Consider the following 26019-nt stretch of genomic DNA (forward strand, 5'->3'; position numbering starts at 1 on the left):
TGGTGTGATGCTAAGATGCTTGAAATCAAACCCTACCTTCTCAGATATAGGATCAGCATTAACAACATCTACCCTAGAAGAGATCTACAACAATCAAGCTTGACCAAATCAAACAAACCTCAAACACAGCCCAGCCTAACCCATCCTCAAGATCCTAAGCTACTACTCACAAGAACACATGATGAACATCAAAGTCATAAACCCAGAAAATATTGAAACTTGCATCAAATGAAAGATAAAGCAAAGATCTATAATATTGAAGAAAGAACCAAACTCAAATTCTCAATATTCTCAAAGTTATGAAACGAACAATATTGAAGAATCTAGTGTTTTCTCTCTTAAAAGAGTACAAGATCTAAGAAAAAAATAAAGGTGCAAAAGGATTAATTTCCAAAAAGGGTAAAAACTAGGTTTCTAACTATTCTAAAAAGCTGGACTCTTGGTGGCTGCTGGGTACAAGGTCTTTAAATAGAAAAAGTAGTGGAAGCCCTAAAAATGCTAAAAGATAAAATAGCTAGGCGGCTCGGCCAACTCGACCGTGCAGCTCCCACTTGGTCGAGTCCCTCTCTGCACACGGTCGAGTGTCTGGTCGAGTGGGCGGTCGAGTGGGACTCCGGACCTTGGTTCTTCAGCCTTAACTCTCTTGCTTTCCCTTCATGTTTGCTTCACTTCTCCTCAGCATTGCTTCCATGCTCCTTAAGCTCCAAAATCACATGTTTATGCATGAAAAGATGCAAATGCAATACAACTAAACTCTAATGCATGATTAGTCCTAAAGCTATGCAATAATGGTCAAAATGGATAGCAAAAGATGCAAAAGATGTAAATAAACTAAGGGAAAACATGGTAAAATATATGAACATCAGTTACAGGTCAGCGATTTCTGACGTGGCGTCTGACGTGGCAATGACATTTTTGTAATTACGTTTTTTCCGGTAACATAAAACAGGAGCACGCTGGGTATTTTGAAAATACCCGAAAATATTCTAGTAATAAAAAAGTTTTTTGTAGATTCTGGTAATATTACCTAAAGTAAGTAACATTTGAGTAATTCACCCTTTTTTAAAATAAAAATACATAAATTTAACTAATGTTTTTAGACTAACGATAGTGTTGAGATGTTATAAAAAAAGAAGGGAGAGTTACTATAATATTACCAAACTGTTTCCTTACTACAGGAGTAGTTCAAAAATATTGATAATTACTATAATAACTTTTGTACCTTTTGTACCCCTAAAACTAGTGTAAAGAAAAAACCCAATTACAGAAAATGCTATTAATGGGGAAAAAATATTGGGAATTGGAAGAAAGTCTATCATTTGTTTTGATGGTATACAAATCAGGTACAAAAAAATGGTAGGAAAAGTTGGTAGACTATAGTTGTACGGTAGATTAAAATGGTATATACAGTTGTAGTGATGGTACACTAGTGAAAGGTAGATTTATGTTCTCAGTAGATTAACTTGGTAGATTAATTGTGTTTGATAATAGACTTATTAATTGGGTGAGTTTTTAGATAGACTTTATTGGTAGAGTAGATATTTTTGATAGACTTATTAACCGTTGCAATAGATATAATTGACAGACTCAAGATGTTAATAGATTGTTTTGGTTTTATATAGTTAATAGATTTATCTGACAGATTTATAAAAATATAGCGGTAGACTTATAAAATATAGTAGAGATATTGTTAGTTATCTCGATAGATTTAACTCTTACAAGAAAACCTCATATTTTGTTAGAATTAGTATATGGTATACTAGACATGATAGAGTTAGTGTTTTTTTATTATTATTATTATATTGATTTCTATTACAAATGGTATAACATATATGTAACTAAGGGGTGTATTGAATTTGATATTTTAAAAGATTTGCTGGAATTTTAATATTTAAAATTTTGAGAAATTTGAGTGTAAATTTTAGATGATTTGATTATTAAATTTAAAATTTAAGATTTGGTGAGATTTGGAATTTGGAATTTAGTGAGATTTGATTATTGAATTTTGTGTGATTTTAGGATATTTTCTTTAGACAAAATATAGAGCTACTTGGAGTTCAACATCATGACTTGTATGATGTGTTATGGAAAAGCCATGTGAAGAAGCTTCTCTCTTGTTTCAGTCAATATCACCTTCTACAAGCTCCTCCAACTGATCCTTCCACAAGACAGTGATAAGAGAGCTCATCTGTCTATGACCATGTATATTGTGTTTGGCGTGGTACCTGTCCTACAAAATATTGATCTTCGCAAAGATGACAAAACCAGCAACATAATATCAATATCTGACTTGAAATTTCTCATTGATTTTTTTTTCTAGCTTGTATCTTTTCAATTTCATGAACAATGCGATCCATATCAAAACTCTGCACAAAAACATAGCTATAAAAAACCACAACGACAAACCTCATAAACAAAGCTGTATTGTATACACAGAGAGTACATCATCATGTAGAGAAAGTTTATACTTTACACATAGACACATCATCAATTGTATAAAAAGACACAGAATCATATAATAATCACTGAAAAATGAGTACTCACGAGGTAGCAGCGAAAGAATGCTACTTAAAAAATTATCGAGATTGTTACCAGCAAATGCAATTCCTCATGGGGCTTGCCCTCTACCATAGCCACTGCAAATGCTGCCGTAAAAAACTATCCCCAACTCATGTAGTATAATACTGCCGTAAAAAAGTATCAAAAATGATCCAAGCATATGATCTGCCTATATATCTAATCCAAAAGCTGGCATCGTTGTAAAGATATAATTAGCATCATTTCAACATAACTTCTCTAATACTATTACACTTAACATCACCCAACACCTCGACAATAAAAAGATAAATCAAATTGCGAGAGCATACAGAGTGGTGTGAAGGTGAATGAGATGATCAAATTTTTAGCAAAACTCCTTGACGCCAGAAGACAGTGCGTTTTAGCATGTTCTCATTCACGGCGATCTGAAGGTTTTGACAGTCATCGTTTGCGGAAGCTCCGCTGCGGAGGTGACCGAGACATCGGGTTTTGATAAAACAGTGGGGGAAGACAAGACTTATAGCTTTGATTAGATGGTGAATGTTTATAGGTTGATGGAAAATTGTTGCCACTGACCTCAAGAGGTGGAGGCTCTGTAGTTCAGTTTTGAACGGTGATTACTCCCACAACCACAAGAGTCGGCGCATCAGAGTGGAATTTGAGAGTAAAGAGAGAGGAGAGAAAGTGAGAAAGAGAGAGAGTTGCAGAGATAGAGGTATTTTATATAAAAAATTGTAATATTGGTATCGGACTCTTTTTATATATATATATAAAATTCTTCAAATTTTACCTTTAAAGGTATGATTTGTAATTCATATTTTTTAACTAAAAATTGTTAGAAAAGTCAATCATATTAAGTAGGATTTTTTTTAAAATTATGATATTTTGAATAACAGTATATTTGAGGTGAGATTTATAAATCATTGATTGAATAACATAGGATTTCATATGATTTTAAAAAGTCACCAATTAAATAACAAGAGATTTTAATAATCTTCCAAAATCTTCTAAAATGTCAAGTTCAATACACCCACCTAAGTATAGTTGTATGTTCATCCTCATAGTTATACTTTGACAATTTTTGTGTATTTGTAGTTGGAAAATGATATAAATTTTTATGTTGTAGTTGACCAAATGTTTCTTTCACTAATAATTATCATTTAAAAGGTTCTAATAATATAATTTTCTCAAAATCATAGTTTTCAACTATTTTGCATTATAGTAAATTTATAGACACATGACAACTGGTACAAATGGAACAACTAAGAGATGTTAATAGAACAACCTATATAATTTGTAATTGTTTATTTATTTATTATATTCCGAAAAGTAATGAATAATAACCACACGAAATTATATTTTAATTATAGAAGGTAATATTTAGATAATATAAATAGTATATGTCAAATTGTATTACTGAGTTCAACTAGGTACAACTAAATATATATTTAGATTTGTATTTTATTTAAGATATGAAAATAAAAATTAAGGTTTAAAAGAATTTCTAAAACACATTGAACTATTAAAGAACCATGTTTAATCAACAGTACAATAATTTATCATTTTCTAATATATACTGAAACAACTCGACCTGTTTTTTTTAAAAAGAATATAATAATATAATATAATTAAATATCTCATAATAGTTAATTACAACCCAAACAATAAACCAACATCTACAACTCCAATTAACATAAATCAACCATCAACATGCACAGCGGAAACATATAAACCTAACTAACATAACCACAACACAACAATTGAGACCCTAGATCATCCTCATCCTCATCGCCATGATTCCACGCCACATATTACCTACCATAAAGACAATGAGATGCGTGAGTATTACCAGAAATACCCAGTGAGGCGATCCTCCCATCTACGAGCTATACACACAAGCAAATCAAGAGTACAACCACAAATAGAACATAACAAACCAGTCATTAAATAGAATGCCCAATAACACATTCACCGAACCTACACATCATCACACAAAACAAGTTATAAAGCTCATGGTCACGCTCTCACTTTAACAAGTGATTCACGAATATAATTACAGCCAAAAGAGAAGCTCTACAATATCCAAGAATAACCAAACTCGCTCCTACAACCAATCACACCAACAAACAAACATTGAAAACAAACTGCCAGAAAAAACAGAAAAGAACAACCTCACAAGTGAAACCACGAAAACAAAACGAACCGTTAACTTTCAAATCCCTCCGGCGTAAAGCAAGGACTAGAGGTCCAGAAGCTTCCCACAAAATTTCAGAACGATCGGAAACCGCAATCGATCCCGAAACACCCGTTGGTCTCAATCCGCGACTGAGAAGAAACACCCTACAAAACAGCCAATATCTCCTAGAATATTAACTCAAATTCTCTTCTGTAAAAAGGAGACTGTACGAAAATCTCTTAGATACAACCCTACCAAAAATCAATACCTTTCAAAATGATTTGAACAGTCGGATTCTCATTCTCCCAGATCCTGACGATTCTGTTCATTCTCCTTCTCTCTAAGACAAAGCTTTGTTGATCTCTTTCTCCTTCTCTTTCAGAACAAATTAACCAAGAAATCTCTCTCTTTCTCTGAGAAACCAATGTGGACAATCACAAAAGAAGGAGGCGTCCCTTTATTAAAAAAGGGTTTCTGATTTAATTAAATTAAACCGAGATTTACCTAAACCAGAATTAATGAAACCATCATTTGATTTAATTAATAAATCGACCAGCTTAGTAAACCAACCGGAAACTAAACCGAATCCACTCCAATTCTCGATATAAACTCCAATATTTCATATTTTCTCGGGACATGGATGTTACAGTTCTCCCCCTCTAACAATAGATTCGTCCTCGAATCTGAATACACCTCAGCTCATCTCGCACCGGTTCGCACCACCCAACCATCCGGTCTACCGCAAAAATGACACCACTGGTCCAAACCACCTTGAACCCATTTGATGTGAGTGCCGGACAGGAAGCCGACCAAGACACGATGGACGCGACCGAGACGCCTGACCAATACGCACCAAACGCGGCCAAGACTCAAGCATCCAACGCGGCCAAAGCACCAATAGTCCTCCCGGGAACCACGACTCGATCCAGGAGCTCAGCAAAGGCGACCAAGCAGCGAATCAACCTCTTTGTTCGATCATTCTTCCAGCACCAGCTGACCATCGAAGAGTTTGAAGGTTCAGTCCGCATGGCCTTCACTCTTACCCAAGAGTGAAGGCAACCAAAGTCACTAAGGTGAGGATTTGTACTCTTTTTCCTCACTCCGGGTTTTTCCCATTGGGTTTATGAAACTTGGTTTTGTGGTAGTGATGATGATTGGTGAATGAGATATGAATGAATGGGTGGAAAGCAAGGGGTTTCAATTCCCTTTATGATGTTGTAGTATAAAGGGTGTCAATCCAAATCTGAGTGAGATGCAAGCAATCAGAACATGCACATTTATCTAAGTTGAGCCAATTATGATGGAAGTTTGTCACTATCAACCTAATGATGAATGTATAATGCAGAATGTAAAAGCTAATGAGATAAGAAACTAAATGCAAACATAAACAAGAGTTTCTGGGGAAGAGCTCGAGCAAGCACTCGATCGAGTGTGCGATCGAGTACAGGTTCGAGTCGGACAAATGCGAGAAACAGAGCAAACTCAACAAAACAGAGCAAAACAAAAGTAAATCAAACAACGAGCAAACAACATTAAGCTAGGAAATCAATAGACAAGAAAGGTCTTATGATGGATTCATGGGCTGGACTTTAGATTGTGGTTATCTAACTTGGTCAACAAATCTCAATCAACATGAGCTAATCTCTAGACAATGATCTCCTAGAACATGTTAATCCACTCTCATGGCAAAAACAATCAAGCTCATATATTTCTAGACTAGTTCTCACATAGCAAAGAACATATACAAGCAAGCATTAAGCAACATATCATTTATGTCAAAAATCAAACAAGACATCTAATCTCTTAGCATGCCTAATGAAAATCTCTAGATCTAGCCTTATCTTGCAACCTAGACATTGGTGTGATGCTAAGAAGCTTGAGATCAAACCCTACCCTCTCGGTTATAGGATCAACATAGAGAATATCTAGCCTAGAAGAGATCTAAAACAATCAAGCTTGACCAGATCAAAAAACCACAACCATCATCCAGCCTAAACCATCCCTAAGAGCTAAGCAAACTACTCACAATCACACATGATGATCAACGAAATCATAAACCCAGAAAATGAGAAAACTTGCATGACTAGATAGATAAAACAGAGATCTACAATATTGAAGAAGTAATCAAATTCGAATTCTTAATATTTTGAAAGTTATGAAACCAACAAATATCAAGGAATCTCTTGTTTTCCTTCAAAAGTAGAAGAAAGATCTAAGAAAATTAAAAGGCAAAAGGCATAAATTCCCAAAAGGGAAAATACTAGGTTTGTGGAATATCTAAAAAGCTGGACTCCTTGGTGGCTGCAGGGTACAAGGCCTTACATAGAAAAAGGAGTGGAAGCCCTAAAAATGCTAAAAGACAAAATAGCTAGGCGGGTCGATCAGCTCGACCTGGTGCTCGGTCGAGTGACCGGTCGAGTTGGCTCTTCTTCTATTCTTTCCACTCGGTCGAGTCCTTCTCCGCACACGGTCGAGTGTCTGGTCGAGTGTCTGGTCGAATGGGCGGTCGAGTGGAACTCCGGACCTTGATTCTTCAGCTCTAACAAGACATAAGAAGGTAGGTGAGGTTTAAAAGTGGGATCTCAGCTCCTAAAGCTTGCCAATAAACTAGCTAGAATCAATGTCCAAGTTACTAGTACTATGATGCAAGTTGAATGAACTGTACTTAAAATTTTTAGGCAAGCCTATCACAACCTTTACTGATTTGAGCCTTAGATGTCCACATGCATTCAAATCAACCATTTCCTTTAACATTCATTAATCAAGAACATGAATCAATCCTATGCAATGCTTTAAACTCATTTGGCTTGGAGATAAAGGTTTAGAGACAATGATGGTCTCTTTTTAGAGTGGGGCTTATCAATATTAAGGTTCTCTCATAAAAAAATGATTGAGCTTTAGAAGAAGGCTAAAGGTAAGAACACTTAGACACATACAAGAACAAAACCTTGTCTACCTAAAGGCACCCAAAGTGCTTATCCTATCAATCTAAACCCAAATGATCTTAGTTCTACCCTTTAACTTCTTCACTTCTCTTTCACCCTTTTCTCTTTTGATTTTCAAGTCTTAGGAGAGGTTTCTTATTTGATCTTTCTAGTGGAATGGGGGATTCTTTCTTATTGCTTTGGTTATCTTTTCTTCTTATTCTTAAGACATAAAAGCATTTTGCTATACTCTTCTTTTCTTTCTTTCTTTTCTTTAACTAGAACCAACTTTATCAATCTTATACTTCCCATTCTTTCACTAGACTTTGATTTTGCACATTCCCCTCCTAAAGACTCTACCTTTTTCTTTCTCTTTTTCCTCTTTTCTTTTCAAAACAGCCAAGTCCCAAACCCAACAAGTGATCCACCTAGTCCTATCTAGTTTGGAAAAGGCAAACTAGAACTACACAAGGTCTTACTCTTGTCAGTTCAAACCTAACACATTCTACCAAGCTCAATCCCAAAATAGGCCTCACACACTCAAGAATAAACATGACTTGAAAGAAGGGATGGTTAAGGGGAAGGGGCAACTGATTTTAGTGTTTAATCAGCTACTTGGATCAACAAGAGTGGTAAAAAGGAGAAAGATGATCCAAGTATGTATATGGTATCCATGAGTTTAAAGCAATGCACAAATTGATAATTAACAGTCAATATTAGGTTCTTATAAGTAGGAAATGGCATCAAATCACAACATACTTCAATTTAGACCAAATGCAATGCAGAAATTCAAGGCTTGGTTCAATCTTATATTTCTAACCACTCAACTAGCATCAAAGTACTATTAACTTGGGCATTGATCCTAGTTTGGTGAATTAAACAACCTAACAAGGCCTCATCATAGATCCCTAATGCTAATATTTGACAGTCCTACACGAAACATGCTAAACAAGATCCTAATATGCAATGCAAACTAAATGAACACTCTATTTTTATAAAGATTTTTGCAAAAAATTTCAAATTTTTATGGTTTTTCTATGCCTTAGATGCAATGCAAGTGCTAACATGATTATGCCAAAAATTTGAAATAAGAAGACAAAAAACAATGTCAAATACTATCTCAAACCCTCCCCCAAACTTAAATCACACAGTCCTCTTTGTGAGAGAAATTTGAAAGAGGATTCAAGACTAAAACAAAACACAATATGAGATGCAGTGGTATTTACAAGGATAAGGTGATAATGTTACCTCATGGATTGTGGAAGAAGCTGTCCACATCCTCATTCATGCTGTCAAAAGTGTAGTTGGGGTCTTGTTGTTGACTTGGAGGAGGAGATTGGGGCAACTCGATTATGGCCATCGACTGGTACTCGGTCGAGTGCTCGGTCGAGTGGGGGGGGGGGTCGAGTTGGACTGCGAGTTGAAAAATTATGTCCTTGCTGCTGGTAGAACTGCTGCAAGAGTGCTGGATCCATGAAGTATTGGGGTGGGAAAGGAGGGTAACCTGGATAGCCTAGATATCCTGCTGGAGCTGGGAAGCCATAAGGAGTTCTGAGTAGGTACTCGGCCGAGTGCATCTGGGGTACTTGGTCGAGTGGCTGCTCGAGTGAACCGGTCGAGTGCCTCGAAGACTGTTGTTCTCGGCGACTTGAACTTCTTCTCCTCTGAATTGGCTCGTGCATTGAAGCTCTAGCTGGTTCCATAGGGTTTTCTTCTCTTGAAAGTGCTCTAGTTGAGCTACACCTCCTCAAAGGGCTAGAATGGCTTGGTGATGAGTTTGCACTCTTCAGTTCAGCAATTTCCCTCTTTAAGCCCTTGATGGAGTTAGTCATTCTTCCCACCTTCTTCTTTAGCTTGTCAAATTTATTCCCATGCCACTTGCTTCATCTTTGTAGAAGTGTCAGCCTCTTGCTAGTCTCCCTCACTCCTCTACTATCTCTAGGGGTTGGCTCATATTCTTCAAAGTAGAATTGCTCTTCCCCATCAGCCATTTCTACATCTCGAGCTTCATCAACTCTAACTTGAGCTGTCCCATCAAACAAGAACGCATCAGCTGGCCAAAAGTCAATGTTTGCTCCTTCTTGTATGGTGGTGAGCTCTTGATTAGGTAGGACAAGCTGTCTTTTCCCAATTGTTGGAAGCTCAAAATTGAAAAGGTGATTTCCTTGATGCATCTCCTTGGCTAGTATTAGGGTAGAGGTAAGATAGTTGGAATCAATCCACCTTGGCAAGACCTTCTCTCCTCTAAGTGGGACCTTGGCTGCTACTAGTATTGGAGTGATGATGCCTCCAATGGTTAGGGCTCCCCTTGAGCCTTTATTTTGCAGCTTGCCCACCCAACTTCTCAAATAGATCATGTGGTCAATGAGCACCATTGCAAGATCAGTCTCCACACTGCTCCCAAGGATTATGGTGCCATCTCTTGCTTTAAAGATGATTCCATTTAGAGCCATATCAATCATCTTGAACTTACCCTCATTGAGATTTCCAGTTTCCTTCCTAGCAAAGAAGGTGTTTGCTAAGGCCTTGTGGAAGTATCTTAGGACTGGGCTTCTTATCTTGGAACTCTTGGTCTTGGAGGATAAGTAGGTGATGTTGTCTCCAATGGTTTCCCAAACAGCATAGAGTTCTTCTCTTGGTATGACCATGCTCCTCTTACTACCAACTTCAAAGCCAAAAATATTGGCTATCTTGAAAGCTCATACTTCTTTCCCTTGATAGTGAAGTCAACATGACCAGCACCAAGCTCATTATCCTTCCTTATATAGCAGTGCAACTTGATTGTGGCTAGAAACTCACAACTTTCTTCTTTATACCCTTCCATGCAAAGCCCCATGAACTTTGTTAGGCTGCTCTTCTCAAAAAGAAATTCCACATCTTCATCAATGCCTAGCCTCTCCATGGTTTCCTTGTGTGGGTATCTAGTCCCCAGGAACTGCATCCTCATGAAGACTTCATAAAGTTTCCTTTTAGTTAAGCCACAAGATTCTTCTTCTCCATCATCTTCTCCCTCTTCTTCTTCATCTTCTTCTTCACTCTCACTTTCATCCTCCTCTTGTTCAACCTCAATTGCTGGCCTCTTCCCCTTGGCCTTTTGTCTCCTAATGTGTTCTTGAAGAGTGAACTCCATCTCTTCTTCACTCTCAATTTGCTCAGGGTCTTCCTCAGCTGGCTGATGTCTCTCTCTCACAACCTCACTCGACCGCCTACTCGAGCTACCACTTGCTCATGTGCCTGCTCGAGTGGTGGGTCGAGTGCTTCCGGCAGCTTCTTTCCTTGATGCAAGGTGAGCATCACGACGGCCTAGAGAGCGATCAGCGACTTGTTGAGACATTCTTGTTGACCTTGAAGACATTCTTGAAGAGAACTTGAAAGGAATAAACTCAAAACTCAAAGTTGATAGGTTAGTAACCCAAAAACCAAAAGAACAAAGCTTTGAGCAAAAAGATGAACTTGAGAGAGATTTTAAGCTAGATTTTAATTGTTTTGAGCAAATGAGAGAGTGTGAGAAGTATAAGATCGAGTCAAGCTCTATTTAAAGAAGCTAAGGGGACAAGGAGACAAGGGTGGAGCGTCCATACCATTCAAATTTGAAATGGGAATTTTTGACTTGCTTTTTGCTGCCACTCGACCCCACACTCGACCGCACGTGGTCGAGCTCCTTGACCAAAGTTTGAAAATTCAAAATTTTTTTTTCTTTTTCCTTCCCTCCACTCGATCATTCAAGAGAAATGGGAATCGAGTGAGCCTTAGTTTCTTCACAACTCGGTCGAGTACCTCTCGTGGGCCGGTCGAGTGGGCTTGCGAGTCTACTTCCACAAGTCCAAATCTCTCCAAACCCATCTACACTTTCATTAAAAAGCCTGCCCAACACAAACATAAAAGAAAAGAAATCAGAACTACAAAGAAAATTAAGCATATGTACAATGATACCTTAGGGACTTCCTCTCTAGTGAGCTTGTTTAAAGTCACTAAGCTTGACTTTTGATGCCTTTTCAGGCTTGGTTTAGAGACCAAGGGGGTGATGAAATCCTCCCTGGCACCTCTTGATCACTATGAAGCTGATCCTTGATCATTTCACCCTTAACACACAAACCATGTTTCTTCTTAATTTTAAGCATTGGTCTTACCTTCTTCAAAGACCTCTTGTTTAGCTTAACTTGGAGATCCTTCTGATGTAGCATCTTTCAGTATCAATTATTATCAATCCACAATTTGCATTAATCAACACACCAAGAATACACAAAGATGCTTAATCTATTCTTAATCAAGGAAAAGTTCTTTTATCACAATCTTAGCTAACAAAATGATTCAAACAAAGGAAAACAAGACAATGCAAACTCAAGGCAATAGAACACAACTAGCAACAATACTGAAAAATCAAGAATTAACAAGAGAACCTTGGGCAAGGTAATTGACTTGGGAGATAGCTAGTCAATCCTAGATGTCTAGGCAACAATCAAGAACAATCCTATGGCTAAGAACACTTATGCAAATCAATCCATTTCCATGATAGAGATTCTATGCTAATCAAGTGATAATCAACAATTTCCAAAGGTAATCACAAGACAAGCATGCATTAATATCAAGTCTAAATACCACTAAGCACACTAATCATCAATTTTCATTGGCTAGGTATGCAAAGCTCTTGAAAAGTTTGGTTCAGGAATTTCATCAAACACCTTGTGGGCATGGCAATCCTAAAGTCTAGATTCAAGCTTGATCAAAGCTATCTAGCATTATTATCACTAATCAAGATAGGAAATGCATAAATAAAGCCCTAGACATCAAAGATCAACCATCTATCTCCCTAATTTACCAAGCCCAAAGTCCTAAAAAGATCTACTCACTAATCATCATGATCACACAAAGGAAAGAGTTTTGTCTTTGTGAAATCATAACAAAAGCTTGTAGATTAAGAGGTTTGAAAGACAAATTACTATTAAAACTGGAAAATCCACCAAAGATTTAACAAAACCAAGTATGGAAATGCTTAAGAACCCTAGGTGGCTGCTTAACAAAAACTAATACAAGAGATAAATGATAAGATAAGAGATGAGAGATAAGAGATAAGAGATAAGAGATAAGAGATAAGAGATCAGAGATAAGAGATCAGAGATAAGAGATCAGTCTCCACAATTAGGGTTGGAGTATTTATAGGAAAACATAAACTAAACTAGAACAAACCGGTTTAAAATTAAACAATTCAGAGAAAACTGGAACAAACCGGGTTTTGGTCTCAAAAAGGCACACGATCGACCACATGATCGACCATTTGGTCGATTGGTCCTTCGTCGTGATCGACCATTTGGTCGATCGGTTGGTCGATCGGCTGAAGTCCCGAAGTCTCGCACCTTGAAGTCTGAAGTCTCGCATGCGTCTCAATCGACCATTTGGTCGATTGCTCGATCGATCGTTCTGGTCTCCAAAGTCTCGGCTCGCGTCACGATCGACCATTTGGTCGATTGTTATGGTCGATCGTTTTATCCTGTGCCATGTCCGAAGGATCTGATAGAGTTTTGATCGACCAAATGGTCGATCGGTTGCTCGATTGCTTGAAGTCCGCGAATCTGACAATGTGTTGATCGACCAAATGGTCGATTGGCTGGTCGATTGTTTGGCCTTCTTGCCTTCATTTCCATTTCCTTGCAAATCCTTGACTTATTTGGCTCCAAAGCACACTTTCCTTGCATATCTCCATTCCAATACCTGAAATACCAACTTGATGCACAATGCAGCCTAAACAACCTAAATGCTCATGAATATGCACAAAACAATGAAGAATAAAGCTTTAAAAACTCATAAAAACACAAGATATCAACTCCCCCAAACTTATACTTTGCTAGTCCTCTAGCAAAAACCAAGTGAAAAACAAGGGAGAGAGGATTAAAGATGGGACTCAGAACCACAAAGCATGACACAAAGGATTCAAACCAAAGTCCTAAGATGTAATTCAATGGTGCTAAAATTTATCAAAGTCCTTACAAATATTTTTCTATGCTTAAAACAATGCATCACTCTAGTTCATCTTCTATCTATTGGCAAAGACTTGCAATCCTATTGAACATCTCTTTCACATTCATTAAAGTGCTTGGTGTGATCTTGCATATGGAAAATAAATCAAGCTCAATTGGTTTAAGGTAAAGGCTGTTTACAAAGTGGTTGGATAATGGTGTTTTTGGGTGGTTAACTCTCAAACAAAGAGGAATGCTAGACAGTCATGAAATCTATCTAAGATCAAGAATAATTTGGGCATACAAAGCTTAGCTCTTGATGTTCTACCCACCTAAAAGCTTTTCTACCCCTTATTCTCATCTTTCTTATCTTTCTTTTAAACCCAAAAACTCAACCTTATTCAACTCAACCCCTTTTTCTTCTTTACTTATGGTCTTATACCTTTATTTTTATTGAATCTCTAAGGCTGTTCTTGCTTTAAACACTAGCTCATTTTTTTTTCTTATTCATTCTTTGCTATACTCCCAATCTTGTTTGATTTTTCTTTACTCTTTTCATTTTGATTCTAGGAGACTATAACAATACTTTCTATCATTTTTCTTTGAGACTTAGAGCTTATAATTAACTTAACCTTAGAGAATTTTCTTTTCTTTTGACCAAGTAAACCTTTATTTCCCTTCTTATTCTCTCTTGTTCCCAAACTTGAACCCAAATCAACATTCTAACCACCTATCTCTTTCAAAACCAGTCCTATTAGCTAGCTATAAAGATTCCAAGCCTAGCTAAAACAAGAGCCAGTTCTTTGTCATTCTCAATACTCTCAAGATTTCACAACCTATAGCATTATCAAGAAGAGGCCTCACTCAACAAATCAATACAAGGCTTGAAAGAAAAGGCTGGGGTTCAAAGGTGTGGCAAGAGACTGGGTTAAACGAAAATAGAGTGGCAAATAGAGATAGTTAACCCAAATGAAAGTTCCATGAGCAAGCATTCATAGTCCATATGCAAGATAATTTTAAGATCAAATTAAAGTCCAAATAACATAGAGATGTAACAATTATCAAGCAAGCTTTACACTAGATGAAAATGCTTTCAAGTGACACATTGCTTTTAAGCCTAGATTCTTCATTTTTTTCCAAAGATTAAACAAGCACCAATGAACTATAAATGAGGGTTTTGGGTTCAATCCTAAGACTCAACCTTTACAAGGCAATTTCATCATCATCTCCAATGCAAATGCATACTAAATGCTTCTAGACTCAATCCTAAAGACAAGAATGAATATGCAAAGCTAAATGCATTTTTTTTTTTGGTTTTTTTTTTAAATTTTCAAATTTTTTTGATTTTTCTCAAAACATAGCTATTAACAATGCATCATACAAAACATGAAAATCAAAACAGAACACAATGTTAGATGGCTAGTCTCTCCCCCAAACTTAATTCACACAGTCCCTGTGTGAGAAAAAGTCCAAGAGAAAGACTAATAAATAAAGAAAACAAGACTCAAATGATATATACAATGGGATGTGAGGACCATACCTTGGCCGTAGTTGTGAACTTTAGGGAATGGAGTGATAGGAGGAGCTTTAGTGCTCCCTTGAGATCTTGTTGAATTGGTGGAAGGAGATTGGAGGTTGAAAGTAATGTCACTTGAGAGAAGTTCATGAAGCTTATCCTTGTCATAATGATAGTTGGGAGCTAGCTTGGCTTTGACACTTGCAAAGGGTGAAGAAGAACCTTTGTGCTTCACTTTGTACTCTATTGCTCCATCAACAAGCCCCAAGGGATGCAAACACAAAGTCATAGGAGAGGAAACAATGGTGGGAAGGTGGTTTTGTTTCTTCTTCCTCTTCTTCTTGTCAACAACTTTATGTGCTTGACCCAAATCCCCTTCTCTTGAATCTCCTTTGAGGTCATCAAATAAAGAGTCTAAACACTCACCATCCAAACTCATCAAGCTTTGTAGTCTCTTTAATCCCCACTTTATCAACTTGGAGCTCTTGATGTTGATCAGTCAAGTCTCTATGCTCTTCCTTACTTGCCACTTCTTCACTAGTGATTGTTCCACAAAACATTGTAGAGGAAGGCTTGATAGGATATGATAGGTTGGGGTTCACATGAATAAGAGTTACTCTCTTATTTGGGAAATCAATGCTTGCACCCACAATGTTGAGAAATGGAGTTCCTAGTATGAGAGGGAGCTTGTTGGTTTCTTTCATCTTAACTACCATGAAGTCTGTTGGAATTGTTCAATCATCAACCTTGAGTGGATAGTTCTCAATCAAACCAAGTGGAGATTTTGAGGAGGCATCTCCAAATGTGATGGAAGAAGAGGGTTGCTTCATATCTTTGATCCCAAGACTCTTTACCATCTCAAGTAACATCACATTAACACTAGCTCCTGAATCACACAAGGCATCATCAAGTTGTAAAGCACCAAGTGAGCAAGGTATAGTGAATCTGCCTGGATCTTCAAGCTTGGAAAGTGTTTTTGGACTTGGTTGTTCTTCACTTGGTGAATCAAAAATTCCCATGATCTCTTCCACCTTCTCTCTGTTTGCTAGAATAGCTTTGATGAACCCTATATGGCTAGGAACTTGAGACAAGCTATCTACATGAGGCAAAGGTGCTCCAACTCTATTCATATTAGCTTTGAAACTTGAGAGAACTTTATTTTTGGCCTTTGTAAGAACCCTTTGGGGAAATGGAATTGGAGGACTATAAAGAGGAAGAGCAACACTTGGTTCATCTTTCTATTTAACCTCCTTGGCAACTATCTCCTTACCCCTTGATCCCTTCTCAGATTTCTCAACTCTAGCAACCACCAAACTCTCAGCAGCAGAACCATATAGGAGAGAAGAGATCTCTTCAATAGATCTTTCATTCTCATCAGCATGGCTATCCATTTTTGATTTTTTGAAACTCATACTACTAACCCTGTTCACTTCTTCCTTGAAGATGGCATTGCAAAACGCCTTTGGGTTTTGTTCTGATTTTCCCGGTAGAGAACCCATTTGTTTTGTTGAGGAGGAAGAAGCTTGTCCCTGGACCTGTGTTTGCAACCTTTCAAACTTAGCATTTAACTCACCATAGACATTGTCAACCTTGTTGTGTATGGCTTTCATTTATGTAGCAAGTTCAATGACTCCTCTTCCTTGTCCTTATAGGAGTTGTCTAAGTAGAGCATTTGTGTCATCTACTTGACCTTGAGGATGTGGTGCAGTCAATTGTTGTTGAGGTTGGGAATAGCTTTGAGGCTTGGCTTGGTAGTTTCCTTGAGGTTGAGGCTGGTAGTTGGGATGGGAAGGGAAACCATGTGGTTTTTGGGGTGGATAAGACTGATCTTGTGGGTTCTCCACATTGGTGCTGCGGTAAGAGAGGTTTGGGTGGTTGCGGTAATTAGGATTGAACTTGTTATAGCCTTGGCCACCCACATAGTTGACCTCTTCTTGTCCCTCAACACAAGCTTCCATTCCCTCTTGATATCCTTGATACACATCACTTTCGGTAACAAAATGGACTGGCATTTGAGTGGCAAGAATCATCTTATCCATCTTCTCATTCAATGCTTTGATCTCCTTGCGGTGATGCTCATTCATATCAGAGTGATCTCTTGGCGTTCTATCATAATCCTCCCCATAGTTACCATCACTTTGAGCAAGATTCTCCACCAAAGTCATACCAACATCAACATCTTGACCAAGGAAGTTTCCATTACTTGCTGTGTCAAGCAACATTCTTATCTTTGGTAGCACTCCTCTGTACAATGTGCTAAGAAGAGACTCCTTGGAGAAACCATGATGAGGACATTGCATAGTATAGCCCTTGAATCTCTCCCATGCTTCACAAAAACTCTCATTTCCCTTTTGTGCAAAGCTTAATATCTCATTTCTCAACCTTGCTGTTCTTGTAGTTGAGAAGAACTTGGAGAGGAAGGCTCTCTTGCATTGATCCCACGAGGTAATGGATCCCACTGGTAGGTTCTTCTCCCAAGTCCTAGCTCTATCTCCAAGAGAAAACGGAAAGAGGCGGAGTTTGAATGCATCGTCCGAGATACCATTGATTTTAACTGTCCCACACATCATGTCAAACTGATCCAAGTGGTCAAGAGGGTCTTCCATAGGCAGACCATGGAACTTTGAGCTTTGCACCATGTTGATAAGACTATACTTGATTTCGTAGTTGTTGTTCTCAACAGCGGGTGCTCTGATTCCTTGGTGGTTCCCATGAATGTTCGGCTGATCAAAGGCTCCAATGACTCGAGGTTGTCTTGGAGGATGGATAGGAGCTTGGTTTTGGTCGGGCTGCTCATTTCCATTATGAGCAGCGGCTGGAGGAGGGTTGTTCTCCATGGCTTGGCGGGCTAAACGGCGGTTCTCTCGTTCAAGTAAGTGAATGTCGTCCACAGGCTGAAACAAGTTGGCTAGGCCGTGGCTTCTCAAGTTCATACAACCTGAAAATCAAAGACAACCCACCAATCCAATCCAAGTAACAAACAGTGCAAAGTAAATGAATAGTCTCAAGCAAAGTTGAAATCCTAATGGTCAATTAAAATGCAAACGGGCAACGGCGCCAAATTGATGTAATAACTTTCAGTATCAATTATTATCAATCCACAATTTGCATTAATCAACACACTAGGAATACACAAAGATGCTTAATCTATTCTTAATCAAGGAAAAGTTCTTTTATCACAATCTTAGCTAACAAAATGATTCAAACAAAGGAAAACAAGACAATGCAAACTCAAGGCAATAGAACACAACTAGCAACAATACTGAAAATCAAGAATTAACAAGAGAATATTGGGCAAGGTAATTGACTTGGGAGATAGCTAGTCAATCCTAGATGTCTAGGCAACAATCAAGAACAATCCTATGGCTAAGAACACTTATGCAAATCAATCCATTTCCATGATAGAGATTCTATGCTAATCAAGTGATAATCAACAATTTCCAAAGGTAATCACAAGACACGCATGCATTAATATCAAGTCTAAATACCACTAAGCACCCTAATCATCAATTTCCATTGGCTAGGTATGCAAAGCTCTTGAAAAGTTTGGTTCAGGAATTTCATCAAACACCTTGTGGGCATGGAAATCCTAAAGTCTAGATTCAAGCTTGATCAAAGCTATCTAGCATTATTATCACTAATCAAGATAGGAAATGCATAAATAAAGCCCTAGACATCAAAGATCAACCATCTATCTCCCTAATTTACCAAGCCCAAAGTCCTAAAAAGATCTACTCACTAATCATCATGATCACACAAAGGAAAGAGTTTTGTCTTTGTGAAATCATAACAAAAGCTTGTAGATTAAGAGGTTTGAAAGACAAATTACTATTAAAACTGGAAAATCCACCAAAGATTTAACAAAACCAAGTATGGAAATGCTTAAGAACCCTAGGTGGCTGCTTAACAAAAACTAATACAAGAGATAAATGATAAGATAAGAGATGAGAGATAAGAGATAAGAGATAAGAGATAAGAGATAAGAGATCAGAGTTAAGAGATCAGAGATAAGAGATCAGTCTCCACAATTAGGGTTGGAGTATTTATAGGAAAACATAAACTAAACCGGAACAAACCGGATTAAAATTAAACAATTCAGAGAAAACCGGAACAAACCGGGTTTTGGTCTCAAAAAGGCACACGATCAACCACATGATCGACCATTTGGTCGATTGGTCCTTCGTCGTGATCGACCATTTGGTCGATCGGTTGGTCGATCGGCTGAAGTCCCGAAGTCTCGCACCTTGAAGTCTGAAGTCTCGCATGCGTCTCAATCGACCATTTGGTCGATTGCTCGATCGATCGTTCTGGTCTCCGAAGTCTCGGCTCGCGTCACGATCGACCATTTGGTCGATTGTTATGGTCGATCGTTTTGTCCTGTGCCATGTCCGAAGGATATGATAGAGTTTTGATCGACCAAATGGTCGATCGGTTGCTCGATTGCTTGAAGTCCGCGAATCTGACAATGTGTTGATCGACCAAATGGTCGATTGGCTGGTCGATTGTTTGGCCTTCTAGCCTTCATTTCCATTTCCTTGCAAATCCTTGACTTATTTGGCTCCAAAGCACACTTTCCTTGCATATCTCCATTCCAATACCTGAAATACCAACTTGATGCACAATGCAGCCTAAACAACCTAAATGCTCATGAATATGCACAAAACAATGAAGAATAAAGCTTTAAAAACTCATAAAAACACAAGATATCACCTTCACCAGCTCAGTCAACTTTTGAACTGAACCCTTAAGCTTTTCCACTGATTCCTCTTGAAGGGAGAGCTTAGCCTTTGGAGTTGCCACTTCACTTGAGACCTCATGACCACCTTTGCTCTTGATGGTAAATGGTTGATCATCAATGGTAGGCAGGTTGGTTGGGTTATAGATGTCAAACTTCATGGTTAAACCCTCAGCCATGTTTAAGGTTACAAGACCTTCCTTGACATCTATAACAGCTCCAACAGTGGCTAAGAATGGCCTCCCTAGAATAATAGGGTCTTCAGGCTCCTTATCCATCTCTATAACCACAAAGTCTGTAGGAATTCTTGTCTATCCTATCTTGACTGGAATGTTTTCCAGCTTACCAACCACCTCCCTATTTGATCAATCAGCTAGGCATATGTGAAGGTTGGTGAACTTGAATTCAGTGTGCCCAAGCTTTTGTGCTATAGAGTAAGGCATTACACTGATAGATGCTCCCAAGTCACATAAGCACTGGTTGTAGTGAAGATAGATAAATGAGCAAGGCAGATAGAATGGACCTGGATCTTCAAGTTTAGTTGGGATGATAACTCCCTCAATCTCCTCAAGATCCTTCTTGTCTTGTTTCTGAGCCTTCTTCTTTGACATCTCAAGCAAAAAATCTTGATAGAGAGGATATGGAGCATATTGTTCCAAGGCAGGTCCTCTCTCTTCTTCTTGGTAAGCAATGATAACTTCTTGTATGGCCATCACTTCCTTCTTCTCAATCACTACCTCTTCCTTCAAAGCTTTCACTTTCTCTTGTTGCAAAGCCATCATTTCCTTTTTCTCAATGATTTCACTTAGTTCCTTCAGCTTATGTGCCTTGAAACGTCCTGGGAATAGTAGAGGCGGTTTGTAAGCAGGAGGAATGTACTTAACAGGCTTAACAGCTTCAGAGTCTTCAACTCGATCGACCACTCGAGCTGTCACTCGGTCGAGTTCTGGCTCGAGCTCATGGTCGAGTGCACTACCGGATTCAGTCTGCTTTGCACAATCTTCACTCTGAGCTTTAAGAAATGACCAATCCTCCCCATCTTGAACTTCATTGTCCTCATTGACTTCTTCCTCATGGATAAGAATGGCTTTTGCAGCGAACTCCCTTGGGTTTTGAACAGCTTTTCCAGGGAGTTGAGTAGGCTTAGGAGCTGAAGTAGAAGCAAGGTTGCTCTCCATATACTTCACTCTTGAATTCAGACTTTCAAACTTTATGTTGAGATCATTGTACTGAGAAGTTAGCTTCTGATTCAGCTCAGCAAACTTCTTTGCATCCTCAATTTGCCCATTGGCTTGCCCAATCAACAGCTGTTGCATCATGGCTCTTAAGTCTTGTTCTTGGCCTTGGGAGGTCTGAAACCCTGGAGGGGGACACAATTGAGGCTGGAACACTTGATGATGTTGCTTGGGTGCATAGTTGTTTTGCTGTTGAGGCTGTTGAGGTGGATAGACTTGGTCTTGAGGATTTGCAAGGTTGTTGCTTCTATAGGAGAGGTTGTTGTTCTTGAATCCTCCTCCTTGGTTGTAACCTTTGAATCCTCCTCCTTGGTTTTGCATATAACAAAGCTCAGCAAACTCTCTCTCCCATTCTTGAACTTGACAGTCTTCCTCACCAATAAAGTGAATGGCTTTTTGTTGGCTAAGGAGAATCTTGTCCAACTTCTCATTGACTGCCTTCAAATCCTTCTTGTACTTGTCCTCTTGATCATTGGAGACAAACCTTACTGTTATGTCATAGTCTTCATTATAGTTTTCATCTGACTGAGCAAGATTTTCAACCAACTCCCATCCTTCTTCCACATTTTTGTTGAGGAAGTTACCATTGGAGGCTGTATCAAGAAGCATCCTTATCTTAGGGAGGACTCCTCTATACAAAGTTCTGAGCAAGGACTCATTGCTGAAGCCATGGTGAGGACACTGAGTTTGGAATCCTTTAAACCTCTCCCAAGCTTCACAAAAGCTCTCATTATTTCTTTGTGCAAACCCAGAAATTTCATTCCTCAGTCTAGCAGTTCTAGCATTGGAGAAGAACTTAGCCAAGAAAGCCTTCTTGCAAGCATCCCATGTGGTGATTGCTCCAGTTGGAAGTTTCTTCTCCCATAGATGAGCTTTGTCTCCAAGTGAGAAAGGAAACAGCCTGAGCTTGAAGCCATCTTCACTCACACCATTGATCTTGGTGAGACCACATATCCTATCAAACTCATCCAGGTGGTCTAGGGGGTCTTCCATTGGCAAACCATGGAACTTGTTTGCTTGAATCATAGAGATCAATCCACTCTTGATCTCAAAGTTGTTGTTGGCAACTGTAGGAGGCACAATACCAGCTCTTTGGTTATGTGTGTTTGGTGCATCTCCTGCACCAATGTTCCTTGCCCTTGGAGCTTCATTAGCTTGTTGCTCCATTAGCAACTGTTGTTCTTGTTCTTGTAAGATTCTTGTTCTCTGCTGCCTCAAATCCCTTGGTGGCCTGTTGATGTGGTCAAGGATTCTCTGAACATTGTGATGACCCTTGGATCTTGTTTGCATCAACAGACTCGAGTACAGACTCGGACAGGCACTTGGTCGAGCACAAGCTCGAGTGGGTAGTCGAGTCGACTGGGAAGAGAAGTCTATTTGTATCCGGCTTCTGACATGAGCAAGGACTCGATCACGCACTCGGTCGAGTGGTGGTCGAGTTGAAGGTCGAGTTGGTACCTGAAACTCAAAACAACCAAGCAGAAGAAGAATCTTGATCAGTAGTGATCAAAGTAGATACAGAACTCAATCTTAGACTTATGTCGATCCTAAATGTCACAAACAAACACTCAAAAGTGGCAACGGCGCCAAATTGAAACTAGGTTTTTGTGGTGGTGATGATGATTGGTGAATGAGACATGAATGAATGGGTGGAAAGCAAGGGGTTTCAATTCCCTTTATGATGTTGCAGTATAAAGGGTGTCAATCCAAATCTGAGTGAGATGCAAGCAATCACAACATGCACATTTATCTAAGTTGAGCCAATTATGATGGAAGTTTGTCACTAACAACCTAATGATGAATGTAAAATGCAGAATGTAAAAGCTAATGAGATAAGAAACTAAATCTAAACATAAACAAGAGTTTCTAGGGAAGAGCTCGAGCAAGCACTCGATCAAGTGTGCGATGGAGTACAGGGTCTAGTCGGACAAATGCGAGAAACACAGCAAACTCAACAAAACAGAGCAAGACAAAGGTAAATCAAACAATAGGATTTAAGCTAGGAAATCAATAGACAGGAAAGGTCTTAGGGATGGATTCATGGGCTGGACTTTAGATTGTGGTTATCTAACTTGGTCAACAAATCTCAATCAACATGAGCTAATCTCTAGACAATGATCTCCTAGAAAATGTTAATCCACTCTCATGGCAAAAACAATCAAGCTCATATATTTCTAGACTAGTTCTCACATAACAAAGAACATATACAAGCAAGCATTAAGCAACAGATCATTTATGTCAAAAATTAAACAAGACATATAATCTCTTAGCATGCCTAATGAGAATCTCTAGATCTAGCCTTATCTTGCAACCTAGACATTGGTGTGATGCTAAGAAGCTTGAGATCAAACCCTACCCTCTCGGTTATAGGATCATCATAGAGAATATCTAGCCTAGAAGAGATCTAAAACAATCAAGCTTGACCAGATCAAACAACCACAACCATCATCCAGCCTAAACCATCCCTAAGAGCTAAGCAAACTACTCACAATTAAAAGGCAAAAAGCATAAATTCCCAAAAGGGTAAATACTAGGTTTGTGGAATATCTAAAAAGCTGGACTCCTTGGTGGCTGTAGGGTACAAGACATAATATAGAAAAAGGAGCGGAAGCCCTAAAAATGCTAAAAGACAAAATAGCTAGGCGGCTCGGTCAGCTCGACCTGGTGCTCAGTCAGCTCGACCTGGTGCTCAGTCGAGTGACTGGTCGAGTTGGCTCTTCTTCTGTTCCTTCCACTCGGTCGATTCCTTCTCCGCACACGGTCGAGTGTCTGGTCGAGTGAAACTACGGACCTTGATTCTTCAGCTCTAACTCCCTTGCTTTCTTCTCTTGATAGCTTCACTCCTCTTTAGCACTGCTTCCATGCTCCTTAGGCTCCAAAATCACCTGTTTATGCAAGAAAATATGCAAATGCAATGCAACTATACTCTAATACTTGAACAGTCCTAAAGCTACACAATAATGGCCAAAATGTATAGGAAAAGATGCAAAAGATGTGAATATTCTAAGGGAAAACAAGGTAAATTATATGAACATCAGTTTACCGGAGGAGGTTTTAACGAGGCAAGGAGCCTAGTGCAAAACGTCTAAGGTTAAGTCGCTTCCCGCGTCAAAGCCAAGGCGGTTATCTTTCTTTCCTTTTGTTTTTGGTTTAATTTGAACTTGGAATATTCTCTTTCGAACGTTGAGAGTGTTTTGTGGCTAAGCTTGTTAGTTAAAGGAGGCGACGTGTTCTAATTGCAAAGAGAACACGTCAAAGGACGATGTGCGGACGAAGATGAGTCCGCGTGTCCTTAAGCCCCTTCCTTAACCTAGCTATTTAAACCCCTCTTAGCTCTTTTGAAGTTCTTTAGACTTGAATGAAAATAAAACTTTTCTCAAAGAGAGATTCTTTGATCTTGTCTCAACCCTTTCTTTAGTTCAATTCGGGATTGCTCTAAAGAGAACCCTAGCGACTCCAAACCGGGTTTGTCGTCGTTAGCTTGGCTGTATCGAGAGGAGAGTCAAACCTCTCGTGTTGTCAACTCGATCCATCTTTTGTTTCCCATTGCTTCGATTTCATTTCACATTCATCGTCGCTTCTTACTGCAACCACTCATCAGCTGATCCGCATCCGCTCGACCGTATCGCATCCATCCGACCTGATCGAGGCTTCATGACCGTACTCTCAATCGGCTCGTTGAAATCTCGTCATATTCCATTTCCATTGTTTGATTTGCCTCTAGACTCGATTCCTCAAGTCTTGTCCGAGGAAAGTTTCGCCTAGCTCACTCTGTCCGAGGACGCTTCCTCCAACCGTTCCACAACCACGACCTTCGGTCACATCAGCTTGGTATCAGAGATTCAAAAGCTCCTACGAGGTTGTTTCATTCTAAAACTTGTTCCTTAGTTAAAAATTTTGAGTCTTTAGCATTTTGTTCTTAGTCTAGCTAGCTTAATCTTTTTCGCATGCGTAGTTTAGCCGTTTGGTTTAATTTGGTGCATGAGTTGTGTTGTCAAGCGTTTGTTTAGGTTGTTCTTTGTTCATACTGTTCTTCATCGTGTTCATCCTTGTTCTTGCATAAGCACTTTTAAATCGATAAAGCTAGAGTCTTGTTTTGTTTCCGTGTTTTGGTTCTTGGTCATAAAGCAATCCTTGTCGTATAGTACTTTTGCTTCTGCTTTTTGTTCTAGTCGTAGGTTTGAATTGCGTGAGCTGGCCTCAATCATTTGGTGACGAAATAAAAATCTATTGTGTGGTCCTTGAACGTTAGAACGGCGATTGCGAGTAATAAAGGTTCTTGGCTCGAGTGCATTCCCATTATTGAATTCGCCTACAATCAAGCCGTCCACTCTTCGACGAAGAAGTCACCGTTTGAAGTTGCATATGGGTTCAAGCCGCTTACGCCTTTGGATCTTCTTCCTCTACCACCAGACGAGACCGAGAACCAAGACGGAGCCGCAAGAGCAGAGCTAGTCAAGAAGCTGCACGACGAGGTTCGAGCCAACATCGAGAGAAGAAACGAGCAGTACGCGCACTTCTTAAACCGAGGACGCAAGCCAATGTTGTTCAAACCCGGCAACTGGGTGTGGTTACACTTAAGGCCGGAACGGTTCCAGCAGGAGAGGAAGGACAAACTTAGCCCGCGCGGAGATGGTCCATTTCGAGTCATCGAGAAGATCAATGACAATGCATACGGACTCGAACTACCAGGTGAGTATACTACATCTACTTCCTTCAACGTCACTGACCTTGTTCCGTTTGATGTAGGTGATGACGAAGATGTTTTGGGGACAAAACCTTTTCAAGGGGGAGGGAATGATGTGAGCGCCGGACAGGAAGCCGACCAAGACACGCTGGACGCGACCGAGACGCCTGACCAAGGTGCACCGGACGCGGCCAAGACTCAAGCATCCAACGCGGCCAAGGCACCATTAGTCCTCCCGGGAGCCATGAATCGAT

The 26019-nt window shown here is 39.2% G+C and overlaps 1 protein-coding gene and 2 non-coding genes across 3 annotated transcripts; 2 read left to right on the top strand and 1 right to left on the bottom strand.

Annotated features, from left to right (window-relative positions):
- Positions 1-15842: 15842 nt before the first annotated feature.
- LOC147930958 (uncharacterized) lies at positions 15843-16238 on the bottom strand. Its single transcript, XM_087477107.1, has one exon. It carries the CDS (start codon positions 16236-16238, stop codon positions 15843-15845), a length of 396 nt encoding a protein of 131 aa, XP_087333233.1.
- A 1147-nt stretch (positions 16239-17385) lies between these two features.
- Positions 17386-17492, top strand: LOC147930959 (small nucleolar RNA R71). Its single transcript, XR_015576713.1, has one exon. It is a non-coding gene; the product is annotated as a small nucleolar RNA R71 (small nucleolar RNA).
- A 4250-nt stretch (positions 17493-21742) lies between these two features.
- LOC147930960 (small nucleolar RNA R71) lies at positions 21743-21849 on the top strand. The gene has a single exon (XR_015576717.1). It is a non-coding gene; the product is annotated as a small nucleolar RNA R71 (small nucleolar RNA).
- The last annotated feature ends 4170 nt before the right edge of the window (positions 21850-26019 follow it).

Source organism: Camelina sativa, chromosome 12 (genome assembly GCF_030686135.1).
Source record: "Camelina sativa cultivar CO46 ecotype springtype chromosome 12, ASM3068613v1".
Lineage (NCBI taxonomy): Eukaryota > Viridiplantae > Streptophyta > Magnoliopsida > Brassicales > Brassicaceae > Camelina > Camelina sativa.